Here is a 15871-nt window from a genome sequence, read left to right as displayed (position 1 = left end):
TATTGAAACCTGAGTCTGAATATCTTGAAAACAAACATTGAAGAGAGAAGACAGACAAGATAAAAAGGGGAAGAGGTGCTCAGAGGGCACTCATTCCTCAAGATAGCCCTTGAGCACAGTGTGAAAACCATTCTGCTGCTGCTGCTGCTGCTAAGTCGCTTCAGTCGTGTCCGACTCTGTGCGACCCCATAGACGGCAGCCCACCAGGCTCCCCCGTCCCTGGGATTCTCCAGGCAAGAACACTGGAGTGGCTTGCCATTTCCTTCTCCAATGCATGAAAGTGAAAGTTGAAAGTGAAGTTGCTCAGTCATGTCCAACTCTTAGCGACCCCGTGGACTGCAGCCTACCAGGCTCCTCCGTCCATAGGATTTTCCAGGCAAGAGTACTGGAGTGGGGTGCCATTGCCTTCTCTGAAAACCATTCTGCTATCCCTTAATCCTTATTTTACAGGTAGGAGACTGAAGCTTAATTTAGTAGTTTATGCAAAGATCTGAAATCACTTTTTATCAGGACATCTATTAACAGTTTTTTTTTTTTTTTTTTGAGTTAATTTTGAGTGTAAAATTTTAAACTTTATTGTTTTTTGTATGAATACAATGTATCCTTGGAGGTAGCTGATACTAGTTTCTTAGGTATCCTTTCAGAGATACTCAATGGATATATATGTAAATTTAAAGGACTTCTTGTAATTTTTATTGCAGTACTATCTAGCTAGTTATAGAAAGTTTTAGGTACCCCTGTATGTGCTGCTGCTGGGGCTTGGACCTTGTTCTTGCGAAGGTTCGGGGCTCACTTGTGCATCTAATTGTGATAGTAAGTTCTTTCCCTATATTAATTAGGTTGGTCCCATCCTTCACTTGTTGATTGCATACACATTCATTTGTGTCCTCTTACCTAGCCGTGGGCCCAAACGTCTTGAACTCTGATCCCCTTTGCTCAGGTTTCATGTGTGGCAGAGCAGTCATTGCTGCTGACAGTATACCAAACTGCAGGAGTATGATGAGAAAAGAAAACTAAAGTGGGAGATGGAACCATGCATTTCAGTATCTAACCTGTTAACAGAAAGCTTATCATTGTGCCCTACCAAAGAAGTAAGATAATATGAAAATAAGTCATGGGACTACCCTTGAAGGTATTGAACAGCTATGCATTCCCTGGTTTTGTTTCTACTAGTGAAAGGTGCTGCTTTATTTCTCTGTCTTTACCAATGAGAATGAGAAAGAGATTGTGCCTACTGCCTTGATTTCATCTAAATATAAGTGATCATGCTTTAATTCATTTCAGGGTATCTTGTCTTAACTAGGTTTAAGAGCTTCCCAATGCACTCTAGGCATGCTCAGTTGTGTCCGACTCTGTGATACTGTGAACAGCCTGGAGGCCACTCAGGCTCCTCTGCCCATGGGATTTTCCAGGCAAGAATACTGGAGTGGGTTACCATTTCCTCCTCGAGGGGAATCTTCCCAACCTAGGGATCGACCCTGCATCTCCTGTGTCTCTTGCATTGGCAGGCAGATTCTTTACCACTGTGCCACCTGGGAAGCTCCTAACTAGATTAAAGCTTACTGTCAAATGTCTTTGTCAATTCAGGACTGACAGAGAAACTTGAGTCTGTTCCTAAATTGTGCTTCTATGGCAGTGCATTGCTGGCCTGAATCAGAGTTGTAGTTGGCCTTCTATGAGAAATAGTTAAACTCAGGTTATTTTGGTTTTGCTGTAGTGAAAAAGTAAAATGTTTTGGTGGTGGTCTTGGCAATGTGTTTTTTCTTTTTCATTTGTCTCTTTAGGTTAATGGTATGTCAATTTGGAAGTTATTTTCTGACTTGGTTATAGAAATTACTTTTAAGACATAGAGCTGTTTCATATTTTTACATTCTAAATTGGCTTCCATTATGTTGGATGATTTAATAATTTCACTAAAATTTTAGTCCATCGTATTTGAATGTGCTATTGCAGCTGGTAATCTTCACATGATGACTCACAGAGTTGCTCATTCTTGACAGTCCCTTTTATGAATTATGTATAAAATGTTCTTTGTAAAATGGCTGTAACCCTGAGTTGCTATAAGGAGCCCTGTTTCTGATTCTGTAGGTTGTACTTCTGTTTTGATTGTGGATGCATAGCACTGAGATCTGCTGGCATCCTGACCATCAAGTGTTATTGTCTTTTGTTATTTGTTACTGTTGCAAGCCTCACTCATACAGCTAAACTGTAGAAAAACTTATGCAGTCATCCCTTGGTATCCATGAGGGATTGGTTCCAGAATCTGTGGGTGCTCAAGCCCTTTGTGTATACCTTACCACTTATATAAAGTGGTGTAGTATAGTTGGCTCTTCATGTCCATGGCTTCCTCACCTGAAGATGCGGAGGGTTGATTGTATTTCTGTCCCTCTCTGCTTTGCCTTTTTTTAAGTTTGCTGTGCATATGTCACATTTAAATATTTGAGTACTTATTGTATGTACAATACTTTGTTAGGAATTGGGGAGATGTGTTGAGGGGGGTTGTGGATTATAGCATGAGCAGGACCTGACCCATAAAGGAAAAAAGTTGTAAGCTCCTCAGATGATTATTATTAGAGTATTAATCATGAAGTTTTCTCGAGTGGATGCTTATAACCTAAGCATTCTGTAGGAAGGTAAATAGCAAGTAGAATTCCTTGTCTGAAGTGGTGAGTCAAGTAGTAACAAGAAGTAAGCGTAGTAAAGGAGAGTCAATTGGAAGATTTAGAAAGAATAGAGAGGCTGAGGAGTTTGAATTTAATTTGAGAGGCAATTGAGAACTACTGTAGGCTTTTATCCGGAGAAGGCAATGGCACCCCACTCCAGTACTCTTGCCTGGAAAATCCCATGGATGGAGGAGCTTGGTGGGCTGCGGTCCATGGGGTCGCAGAGAGTTGGACACGACTGAGCTACTTCACTTTGACTTTTCACTTTCATGCACTGGAGAAGGAAATGGCAAGCCACTCCAGTGTTCTTGCCTGGAGAATCCCAGGGACGGGGGAGCCTGGTAGGCTGCCGTCTATGGGGTCGCACAGAGTCGGACATGACTGAAGCGACTTAGCAGCAGCAGCAGTAAGCTTTTATCAACCCGATTTTATTTCCCATCTACATAGATGTTGCGTGTTGGGGGCGGGAGGCTCTAGGAGGATAGGTGGGAAATAGATGCTATCTTAGGAAGGGTTGTTGTACAGGAAATTCTTACTCATTTCCATCTTACCTTTATTCATACTATTTTCCCTTGTCTACAGTGCCCTCCTCTTTTGTCTGTTAAAACCCTATTCTTCCTTTAAGGCCCAGCTTTTAATTTCTCCTTTGAGTTTATTTACTACTCTAAAATTCTTTACAGTTATGTGGCTGGTTAATATGCATGGGTTTAGTGTTGCATGGGCTTAGTGTTGCATGAACAAAAGTTTACTATAAGAAACATACCAGATTAACCATCATTAGCATTTGTATCTACTTTGTGTTTAAAAATCAGTTGGTAATTCTGAAACACTGTAGAATAGATAAAAATTATTTTGTGATCATAACTCTTTGTTGAACTAGACTATTTTTGCAGCATTCCCTGTAATCAGAAATACTTTTAAAAGTTTAAAACTAGAAGCAGCAGAAAAGTAGCTTGTAAAATTTATCCAAGTAGAGTGAAGGGTAGACTGTCTTGGGGAAATAAAAGTAAAACTCAGAGCAAGGGCTTCCCTGGTGGCTCAGTGGTCAAGAATCTGCCTGCTAATGCAGGAGACACGAGTTCAGTCCCTGATTTGGGACGATCCCACATGCTGAGGAGCAACTAAAGCCTGTGCACCACACCTATTGAGCCTGTGCTCTAGAGCCTGGCAGCTGCAACTACTGAGCCCACGTGAGGCAATTGCTGAAGCCCGTGCACCTTAGAGCCTGTGCTGCACAACAAGAGAAGTCACTGCAATGAGAAGTGCATGCGCCGCAACTAGAGAGTAGCCCGTTCTTCGCAACTAGAGAAAAACCCGTGCTGCAATGAAGACCCAGCACGGCCAAAAATACATAAAAAAAAAGCATTGTTTTACATGGGAAAAAATATGTATGTGTTTGTCTTTCCACATAGATTGTAGGCCCTTTGAAGATAAGGATTCTATATATTTCCCCACAGTTTCAGGCATATTGTTGAATTGAATAAAGGTTTGCATAAAAGATATTAAGTTGGTGCAAAAGTGTGGTTTTTCCATTGTTGAAATTTGCTGTTTGATATTGGAATACATTCTAAATAAATGTGGTTATGTTATATACATCATTTTAATGCACATTTCTTGCATTAATTTTTTTTTGCTAATGACTTGTTAGGTTGGTGAAAAAGTAATTGTGGTTTCAGACCACGGTTTTAAATCATAACTAGGCTCAAACACATTTTTATTAATCAAAATAAGAACAATTATAATCAACACATTTTTGCTAACGAGAAATATGTTTATTCCTGTAGCATAAAAATCCATGCTTTGGGCTTCAGCGAACTCTTGGAAAGCATTTTCTGCATTTTGCTGGTCATGGAAGCATTTTTCCCTGCAAAAAGTTGTCAAGATGCTTGAAGTGGTAGTCAGTTGGTGAGAGGTCAGGTGAATATAGCAGGTGAGGCAAAAGTTTATAGCCCAGTTCGTTCAACTTTTGAAGCATTGGTTGTGCGATTTGTGGTTGAGCGTGGTTGTGGAGAAGGATTGGGGCCTTTTTGTTCACCAGTGCTGGCTGCAGGCATTGCAGTTTTCAGTACATCTCATCGATTTGCTGAGCATACTTCTCAGATGTAATGGTTTTGCCAGGATTCAGAAGGCTGTAGTGGTTCAGATGGGCAGCAGACCACCAAACAGTGACCATGACCTTTTCTGGTGCAAGTTTCGCTTTGGGAAGTGCTTTGGAGCTGCTTCTCGGTCCAGCCACTGATCTGGTTATTTCCGGTTGTCATATAAATTCCACTTTTCAGCACACGTTGCAATCTGATTGAGAAGACAGCACTAAAAAATGATGATTTTTTCAGTCAACTCATGAGGGACCCACTTAATTGAGCCTTTTCACCTTTCCAATTTGCTTCAAATGCCAAAAACAACCGTAGAATGGTCGACATTGAGTTCTTCAGCAACTTCCTCGTGTGGTTGTAAGAGGATCAGCTTTGATGGTGGTTCTCAGTTGGTCATTGTCAGCTTCCAATTGTCGACCACTGTGCTCCTCCTCTTCAAGGCTCTTGTCTCCTTTGCAAAACTTCTTGAACAACTACTGCTCTGTACATTCGTTAGGTGATCCTGGGCCAAACGCATTGTTGATGTAGTGAGTTGTCTCTTCTTTATGATCCATTTTGTAGTTGAGTAAGAAAATTGCTTGAATTTGCTTTTTGTCTAACATCATTTCCTTAGTCTAAAATAAATAAAAAATACACAGCAAGTAATAAGTTATTAGCAAAAAACATAAATCAGGAAACACATTAAAATGATGTGTAACAAAAAAAATGATGTATAACATAACCAGATTTAAGAATGTATTCCAATATTGAATAGCAAAGTTCAACAGTGCAAAGCCACAATTACTTTTGCACCAATCTAATACTTACTGTTTATTTAATATTTATATTTATTATATACTTATAATTATGGAAGTGATGTTAGAAAGCAAATTAGAGTGATTTTCTTATTTGAGTTCAAAATGGGTTGTAAAGCAGTGGAGACAACTCAAAACATCAACAAGACATTTGCCCAGAAATACCAGTGCAGTGGTGATTCAATAAGTTTTGCAAAGGAGACAAGAGCCTTGAAGAGGAGGAGCACAGTGGTCAGCAATCGGAAGGTGACAATGACCAATCGAGAACCGTTGTCGAAGCTGATTGTCTTAAAATTACACGAGAAGTTGCTGAAGAACTCAACATCGGTCATTCTATGGTCATTTGGCATTTGAAGCAGATTGGAAAGGTGAAAAAGCTCAGTTAGGTGAGTCCCTCATAAGATGACTGAAAATCAAAAAAATTATCATTTTGAAGTGTTGTCTTCTCTTATTCTATGCAACAACAACAAACCATTTCTCAATCAGATTGCAACGTGTGCTGAAAAGTGGAATTTCTATGACAACCGGCAACAACCAGCTCAGTGGTTGGACCGAGAAGCAGCTCCAAAGCACTTCCCAAGGTGAAACTTGCACCAGAAAAGGTCATGGTCACTGTTCGGTGGTTTGCTGCCCATCTGAGCCACTACAGCCTTCTGAATCCTGGCAAAACCATTACATCTGAGAAGTATGCTCAGCAAATCGATGAGATGCACTGAAGACTGCAGTGTCTGCAGCCAGCATTGGTGAACCGAAAGGGCCCAATTCTTCCAGGCCACAGTGCCTGAGCACACATCACACAACCTATGCTTCAGAAGTTGAGCGAATTTGGCTACTTTTGCCTCACTGGCTATATTCACCGACCTCTCGCCAACCACCTACCACTTCTTCAAGCACCTCAATAACTTTTTGCAGGGAAAATGCTTCCACAACCAGCAGGATGCAGAAAATGCTTTCCAAGAGTTCATCAAATTCTGAAGCACAGATTTTTATGCTACAGGAATAAATAAACTTATTTCTCATTGGCAAAAATGTGTTGATTGTAATGGTTCCTATTAATAAAGATGCTTTTGAGCCAAGTTATAATGATTTAAAATTCATAGTCTGAAACTGTAATTACTTTTGTACCAACCTAATATTAACCTAGGAATGGATACAATGGGCCAGGTTTGAAAAATGTGATTCTTCTAGTAGATATTTTTTTGATACGATGAATGGAGCAGAATTGATGTCTTAGGTTTTGAACTTTGGGGGAGAACAGTGGTATCCTTGAATTTTGAATTTTCTAGAAATTAGTTATTCATGCATGAACGTTTGAATTTCCAATGGGAGAATTGGATTTCAGTGTTATCCTTGAATTTTGAATTTTCTAGAAATTAGTTATTCATGCATGAATGTTTGAATTTCCAATGGGAGAATTGGATTTCACTATGATATTTAATGTTTTACCTTCTAAAATTGCTTTATTATTTTATAGTGATCATGAAGATAATCTATTTTAAACTATGGGCACTATGTTAACTTGATTTAGCATGTTGTAATGGATCTAAATGATGTAACTAAATATTTACATACACTGGGATGTAACTAAATATGACATACACTGTCAGTACTTGGATGGCATCCATCCAAGAGTTTATAGAAACTGGAGGTAAAATTATGCAACAGTTGGCCAAGATGTATAGCCCACTAGGGTCATTGTTGAAGTATTGCAAGACTTCTGATTACTATGTCTCAGAAAAGGCATAGGAATTGGTAAAAGTCCAAAGATGTATAACCACAGTAATCAGATGTAGTAGAAGGAGTTTGTATGAATAGATTGGATTGTTCAGTAATGGTCTGCCAAAACAGAAGGGTAACCCTTAAAGTTTAGGGGGAAAAGTCATACAGAGAAGATAGCAAGGTTATATAATTCATTACTTCTCAGAGTGTAAATAGGGTTAAAAAGTACTTAGACTTATTAGAGGAGGAGAAGTCTGTAATAAGATTAATGATACCTATGAGGATTAGTGTTAGCCTTTTGTGCTTGAGGTCACAGGAGACAACCTTTCTCCCCCAAAACACCGATCATTGTTCAATGGACAGACATACCACGTAGCTCATGGAAGTGACCCAGAATGGCCATCCATAAGGGTTTTCTGTGGCAGCCTATTCTTTGCTGGCTGACTTTTGGTTCACCTGACGGATAATAATATACAGTCACAAAAGCTGTTTATCAGTTAAATTAATCACCTGATTCTGGAAACCATGATATAGTTGCATATAGAATAATATATATGATGATACTTTGGCACAGTTGACTGAATTTCACTTTCTAGGCCTTAGTGTAAGGCTCTTAGTCCCATGAAACAATTTAGAATGATAAGCTTACTCCCTATTGCCATTGCCATTGCTTGTTGACTGACAAGGCAAACAAGAACAAATAAAAATTTAAGCTCACTGTCCTGACGTGTCTTTCATACTGATAAACAGACTGGTGAATCAGATGACTAGTAACACAATTGTGCTGCTAATAAAAAGTGGAGTCAACTGCTTTTCATTATTTGCCCACTCAACTCTAATGGCACTTAATACTAATGAGTGATCTAGTGCCAGGTGCCAGGATTAAAGCTTTGGTTGGATGGTAATCCTTTTGTCTAGAATAGTGAAATGAAGTCACTAAATAAGTTTCTAAATGTGTCTGACAGCCTTAGGGTCAGGTTTGCTGATAACTAATCACAGCTAAATATTTTTTTCCACTATGGAAAGTTTTTGACCCTTGATATAGTAGTGGTTCATAATAACCTTGAACAAAATAGTTGAACAAACACTTGATGCTTTTTTTAAACATGACTACCATTTGGGGAGAGGAGAACTGTAGCAAGGCCCATAGTCTTATCTGAAACCGCTGGGATCTTACAATTCAGAATTTTTAGGACTTTAGAAAGATGATAATACCATATATAACCCCCAGGTGAGTCTGGAGCAGCACCGTCTAGTACAACACATATTTCTGCAGCAAAAGATATAAGTATTCATACTGAGTGGGACCAGTAAACTCTGTAAATAATTTCATGCCAGTTCAAGTCAGATTTAATCATCAAATGAGTTTTTAAAATTTTTGGAATTTGGAATTGAGGATGAGGGATTGTGGTTCTGTACTGAAATTTGTCAAGCAGCATCTCTAATTGACAGAAAAAAATAGAGCTAGATGAATAAAAGTAATTTCAAGATATCTTTGGTTGATGAAGCAGAGTGTAATTAATGCCAGAATCTCTCTGGGTTTCTAGGATTTGTACTGTGTTCGCAGTGACCTGGGGAACCTGCTCAAAGCCCTGGGTCGCTTGGAAGAAGCCAAGGTAGGTGTTTGATAGAACACATTTAAACATCAGTGTTATGGAAACTTGTACTTTTTGCCAAGTCTTCAACTCTTCATTGAGCTATCTTCACAAAACAGTCCTATGAAACTGAGGAAAACTGACGGCATGAATCGCCTCAGACTAGAGCAGGGCCAGGCTTTGGCATTTCTGTTCTAAATCTGGGGGTAAAGCAAGAACCTGAACATTTTGGAGCCTTTCTGCTGACTAGATCATCTTTATAACAATGGGCTCCGTCATGATCTTATGTGGGAATAAATAACATTCCATTAAATCTGAGGCTTGCCTGCTGGTGACAAGCAGAGCGCCTGTGATTTGGCTCAAGACTCCTATATGATGCAGGTGCCATTGAAAATGCTGCTCTTCTAAGTCCTTTGTGGCTTGTAAGTGGAGAAGAATTTCATCCAAATGTTACCCTATAATACTGGCATTTAAAGTTCTTATTTAACCTTCCTCCCTTCATCTTCCTCACCCTTTTTACAGTGGAAGAAAGGCTGTTAAATGATTACAAATTAATAATTGGAACATCCTCCCCCTTCTTGTTCCCACTCCCTCCCCCAAGTTCCTTTTTCCTCTTTTCCAATCCTAGTTGTTTACCTTCTTTTCTTCCTTACTTCCTTCTTTTATTCTTCCCACCCCACCTCCTTAAAAAAAAGTCAGAAGGACAAAGCTGGTTTGTTTGAGAAATGGACTGATCGAAAGAAAACTTGCCAAAGTGGAAAGGTGGCTTTTAGCATTGTGTTTCCAAATAATGAATTTGAACACCAGGTTGGGTTATTAAAGCTTTTGGTATAATTTTAAATTAAATTTGTAAATGAAATTGTCTTGTTACAAGCCACCTTACGCAACCGCGCTGCAGGGGTGAGGAGTGGGGAGAAACCAGAATGCTTCTGAAACTCCCACCTGTTGCTCTGAGCCCCACGCGCATGCTAATACGTGGAGTGTATGCGCAGCGTAGCTGTCTGTTTGCTTCACCCAGGGAGGGACAAGGCTTTCAGCGCTATCTGATGTTAAAAGGCACTAGTTTTAAGTGCATAGCTCATAAATTCTGCCGACACTTTGGATTAACCTTATGTAGGTTTCCAGCTAATGAATTGTAATTGATTTCAGTCTTAGTTGATAAATCTAATTGGTAATTTATAGAACAAATATTTGATAAGCTTCTATTAATTGTCACCCCACCAAGCGGACAGCTAACATGAATTGCACTTCACTGCAGCTTTAGAGATCGGTTTAGGCTGAGACATTGCGCCTGCCTTAGGTTGCTGACTTCTTTATTTCAGAGCTCTGGAGACACCTAGTTTGAAAAATGTTACTCTGTTTTTTTGTGAGAATTTAGTGAACAAGAAAATACTCTTGAGTGAAATGCAATGTATTTCTTTTGTAATCAGTGCATTTGAAAATTCAAGCCAGCATATTCCTAGTAGATGGAAGCAAAATTCAGTTGTCTTTGTAGAAAATAAAGAGCCTTTCTTCCAGCAAAATCCCTGCTGTATGCAATAGCCCTGATTAACCCTCTCCCTTCTGCATGTTTCCCATATTACAGACTTGAGACTGTCCTCATTCCCATATGTAATAGACATCCAAAGAATTTCAATTGCTTTGTTGAACTTTTACTAATGATCTTGTTTTTATTTTCTCTCTTGTTTTTGGTTTTTCACCATTGATATTGTATTTAGAAGGTTTCAGGTGGGTGAAACCTCCTATTCCATGCGTAAGGTGCCTCGCTGAAGGGAGCTCGAGGCCTGGATCTAGGGCAGACACACACCTCCTCCTCTTCCAGCAAGGAACGCACCGAAAAGTCACATGATGAGAAATATGGTAACGGGTTTGTAACTGCCACAGCAAAACAATTTGCCTCCATGCCTGAATCTTCTGTCTTGTGGCTTCAGAAACAGCTTAAAATAATTTTAATACAAGCAAGTTATGTAAGAAAATGTTTTATACTGTAGCCACAATTCTGTCAAAGATAAGTAAAAGTTAATTGATATTAAAAATTATTAGAGATAATTTACTAGTAAAAGCTTCTAACTCTTCTTGTTGTTCATTTTTTCCTTTTTTCTTCTTTGTTTGGATTGCAGCATTCTGCTCTTCTGATGATGCGCTGTGACCCTGCAGTAGCGCAAAGGCTGCGCAGCGTTAATGCGCAATGCGTGCAAATGAGCCCCTGTGAACGGTTGACTAGATGAGTAATCTGATTGACTGGCTCCCTCAGTCCTATTCTGTAGCCTTTTTGGATAAAATTGGGTTTTAACATACCTTGAGTCCAACTAATCTCATTAAGAAAATATTCTCTATGGGCCTGTCTAGTAGATTAATGGATCTGGTTGGCCGTTTGCTGCGTCTAGGGGTGTTCTATGTAGCGCAGCAGTTCGCAGCGATTGCGCAGTGCGATGCTGTTAGGTTGCGCAAGCGATGTTTGCGCTCGCATTACAGGGACCTCAACCTAGGTGCAATCCTGTCATATGAGGTTTCAGCTTCAGTCCCCCTTGGAGACAAGGGCATTGTGAGGATGTGACTGACAGCTTGGCCTTAATATCTGCCTTGGCAGAAAAACATTTTCCTACTCAGCATAGTTTGATGTTAGTGAGGAACAGTATTGTTTATTTAGAGCAGCATTTCCCAAAATGTGTTTTATAAGTATTATCATGAAATGTCCAATAAAAGAGGAATTCCATGATCAACTAAGTCTAGGGAACCCTCTGTATACTGTTAAAGGCTTAGGGAAGTCCTATAGTCAAGAAACCTATTTTCCGTTTTCTTATTTGATCATGAAATCTTTTTTTCCTGGTAATAACTATTATCACCTTGTAGAACACACTTTGGGAAACTTGGGTAGGGAAGATAGGTGGGAAGAATTTACCCTTAAGTTGTACCTTCTAGATACCATTTGAAAACAGTAGCAGGAGCCCTTGGGTGTTCAGATAAGAGAAGTCTGGCATAGCGTCTTAAGGCAGCTGACTTTCTGGTTAAGTCCCAGTGTAAGGGTTGGTTATCGGTTGGCAGAACTGAACATGGTGGTTTGCACCTGGGTTCTGGTGGCGCAAGCGCAGGAGCAGCCAGCTGTGGCAGCGCATTAGTTTTGGCGCAAGCGAGCCTATGCTGCAGGGTCACTTTTGGCTGGTCAGAGAAGGAATAATGATATCACCTTCTTCCCCCTCCCCCAATCTTTTTTTTTTTTTCCCCTTTACAAATTTTCCCCTTTCCCTTTACCTCCTTCCCCTCCCATCTTCTTCTTTCATTAACCCCTCCTAAGGCATGTTATTTGAAAGCAATTGAGACGCAACCGAACTTTGCAGTAGCTTGGAGTAATCTTGGCTGTGTTTTTAATGCACAAGGGGAGATTTGGCTTGCAATCCATCACTTTGAAAAGGTTAGTCATTAAATTAATAATTGGTATTTATGAAATACTTATGTATGCAGGGTGTTTCTATTAGAACTGAATAATAGTCCTTTACTTAAGTAGACACGTAATATCTTTCTTTGACAGTATTGTAGCATTTGCTGGATGGTATATGGCAGTTTCCAGTTTTGCATTGAAAATGTACTTTAGTAATTAAAAATTGCTTTTTTAAACTGGCAGCTTGAAAAGAAGCAGAGTTATAAAGAAGCAGGGTTTCTTGGTGAAAAGACTGATTGCAGATCTGGGGCAGGAAATGTACAAAATTAATCTGGCGTGCCAGAGTCTGTCATAGCAGAAAGCAAGGAAGTTTTGATATATTTATGTCAAAAGTACTCAGGAGGAAACTGGAAGAGACTTCCACTGTCTAAAAATGGGCGTTGAGAATCAGTGGGAATAATAATTGAAATATTATTGAAACTTATCAAATACTTTAAATTCATGAGTTCATAATTATTCTAAGAAGAAATTCATGGGTCATCTTCAGAAGATAAGGACCAACTCATTATGAAAACTGTTTAAAAAATTGTGCTCTCCTGTGAACTGTACATCAGGGTAACCCAAGAGTTGATAGGAGAAAGTTTCTCTTTATACAAGTGTTCCAGTTAATAAATGAAGTAGGTTAAATGATAGAATCTGAGTATCACCAGTAATAAATTTAGGCATTGATCAGTGGCAAAAAAGAGACCCAACAAAACATTTTTTTTTTTTCCAACCAAACATTTTGTACCTTGTGATAGAAGTATTGATACTTCCACTAGCGAAGTAGCCTTTCAAAAAGAGAAAAGAACCCAAATCTGATTAGGCTTGTAGTTCCACCAATTTATAGGAAGTAACATGAGATGGAAGCATAAACATGTTAAAGACACCATAGGAGTGCAGTCAGCAAATTCAAACTATGGGAAGCTGTATAGAACAATGATCTGATCTCTTCAACAAATTGCAGGAATAAAAATGGAGATTGAAGCTTTTAATTTAAAAGATTAAACTCACATGGTTAATTGTATGGGTCTTACTTGGATCCTGAATCAAAGCTAATCAGAAATTGGACCACTCAGTGGATACTTGATATTAAGGAATTGCTGTCATTTTTTAGGTATGATATTGGTATTGTGGTTATGCTAGGAAAAAATATTCCTGTATTGTCCCTGAAATAGATTTTGAAATGTTTTTGAGAGCACTGAAAATTAGCTTCAAAATGATCTGGGAAGAGGTCAAGTTAGGCTGGAATATAGATTAAATATGATTGAACATGATTTTTTAATTGTTGAATCTGGGTAATGGAGACTTGGGGGTTTATTATAGTCCTCTGCTTTTGTATATATTTGAAATTTTCCATAATAAAAAGTTAGTGGGTGGACATTTATCACTATAGATAATCTAACTTAAGTGCAACAAAGTTGCCATCTATGAAGAGGAAGTATTCTTAATGAATCTTAAATATATTCACAGTTTCTTATTACCTTTACCTTTTCAGTGTTTCAGTTCAGGTTTCTACTTTTTACACTATAAGAGTACCTACTGGGACTTCCATGGTGGTCTAATGGCTAAGACTCTGGTCCCAGTACAAGGGACCTAGGTTTGATTCCTGGTCAGGGAACTAGATTCCATGTGGCTCAACTAAATATCCTGCATGCTGCAGAAGATCAGAGATCCTGACTGCTGCAACTAAGACCTGGTACAGCAAGATAAATAAAGTTAAAAAGAAAAAAAAGAGTACCTACTCTTACTCAGTGGTTCTCTTTGGTTGCACGTGAGGAGCTTGTAAAAGATACGGATGTCCTGGCCTCATTTTCATTTTTTAAATTTTTATTTTACTTTTTGGCTGCACCCCAAGACATGTGGGATCTTAGTTCCCTAATCAGGGATTGAACTGTACTCCCTGCATTGGAAGGCAGAGTCTTAACCACTAGACCTCTGTGGAAAGTCCCTCAGCCCCGTTTTCAGAGAATCTGATTTAATTGCCCTGTGATAGAACTCAGGCACCATTTAGGAAGTGTTAGTCACTCCAGTCGTGTCCGACTCTTTGTGACCCCATGGGCTGTCTGTCCATGGAATTCTCCAGGCCAGAATACTGGAGTGGGTTGCCATTTCCTTCTCTAGGGGATCTTCCTGGCCCAGGGATTAAACCCTGGTCTCCGATATTGCAGGGAGACTTTTTACCAACTGAGCCACCACGGAAGTCCTACCATTTAGGAGGTAAATTCTGATACACTGCCAGGGTTGAGAATTACTTCTGTGGATATATCTGCTTATATGTTAAGATAGCTTCAGAACTATTTGGATGAGACCATTTAATGGTTAGCATCCCATTGTAGTAATGTATCTTACTGAGTATATGGCTCTAATTACATATGTTACTAATGTCTGAGTATACAGTTGTAGTTATTGAAGTATATATTTCCTTTCTCAGAGTTTGCTGCTGCTTCCTGCCATTATTTTTTTTAGAAAACCTAAGCTTCATTAACTCAGAATAAAATAGGGCCAGCTATTAGAAGTATTGAGCTCAATAAAATTAGAGCAGACCCAGTTTAAAATTTTTTCCTTCAGGACACATTTTACTCATATTACATAGGAAGTTATTTTGATAATATTGAGGTTTGTGAATAATGAATGTACTGAAATAATTGGGTTTTAAAAATGAAAGAAATAATATTGAATTATACTAGAAAATGTAATGGGAGATCTAAAATTATGTCAGAATTAAGAATTGTAATTGGGAAGTGAGTCTGAAATTCTAACTTCCTCTGAGTAACTATCTTGCAATTTTTAGGCTGTCACCCTTGACCCCAATTTTCTGGATGCTTATATCAATTTAGGAAATGTCTTGAAAGAGGCACGGATTTTTGACAGGTGAGAGAATGTTCTATTTGGAGTCTGTTGTATCAACACTTGAGAGTTTGGACTGAAATTATTACAATGGTTTGTTGAAATGCACTCCTTTTCTACTATGTTGCTTTCCCTCATCAGATCTGCTGTGTTACCTTTTATTATTGCCTGACTTTGCATTGTTGGCTTTTCATAAAGTCACTGTCTGTCTCACTGGTTTAGTTGAAATTTCCTTTATTGTAAAACTATTGAAATGGTTATCTTTTAGACAAAATTATTCCTTCTGAATGGTTCAAAAAGTAAATCCTGAATTTTAACTTTGTGTTGTTTTCAAAGGAAAGCCTGTTTCTTACGTGGGTATAGAAAAGTTTTCAGTGTAAAAATACATTTTATAAAGGTGCAATATTGATTTTTGAGATTAAGTATAGTATGGCATGAATTGTAATAAAGCATCCACTAAAGGTTAGCTATATTGTGTGTGTGTGTTTTATTTACAGAGCTGTGGCAGCTTACCTTCGTGCCCTAAGCTTGAGTCCAAATCATGCAGTGGTACACGGCAACCTGGCTTGTGTATACTATGAGCAAGGACTGATAGATCTAGCAATAGACACCTACAGGCGAGCTATTGAACTGCAACCACATTTCCCTGATGCTTACTGCAACCTAGCCAACGCCCTCAAAGAGAAGGGCAGTGTAAGGATTTTTATTCACTTTTTCTTTGTCACCTGGTGGGATTTTT

The 15871-nt window shown here is 38.8% G+C and overlaps 1 protein-coding gene across 2 annotated transcripts in view; it reads left to right on the top strand.

The window, feature by feature from the left end:
• Nucleotides 1-15871, top strand: part of OGT (O-linked N-acetylglucosamine (GlcNAc) transferase) — a 42392-nt gene that overhangs the window by 5941 nt on the left and 20580 nt on the right. For both annotated transcript variants that reach the window (XM_070783751.1, XM_070783750.1), the window contains exons 4-7: nucleotides 8817-8885; nucleotides 12160-12276; nucleotides 15077-15156; nucleotides 15630-15825. In XM_070783751.1, the coding sequence (XP_070639852.1) occupies nucleotides 8817-8885; nucleotides 12160-12276; nucleotides 15077-15156; nucleotides 15630-15825 (462 nt within the window). The remainder of the gene's footprint in view (nucleotides 1-8816; nucleotides 8886-12159; nucleotides 12277-15076; nucleotides 15157-15629; nucleotides 15826-15871) is intronic.

This window comes from Bos indicus, chromosome X (assembly GCF_029378745.1).
Source record: "Bos indicus isolate NIAB-ARS_2022 breed Sahiwal x Tharparkar chromosome X, NIAB-ARS_B.indTharparkar_mat_pri_1.0, whole genome shotgun sequence".
In the NCBI taxonomy this organism is placed as follows: domain Eukaryota; kingdom Metazoa; phylum Chordata; class Mammalia; order Artiodactyla; family Bovidae; genus Bos; species Bos indicus.
This window is presented reverse-complemented; position numbering and strand designations above follow the sequence as displayed.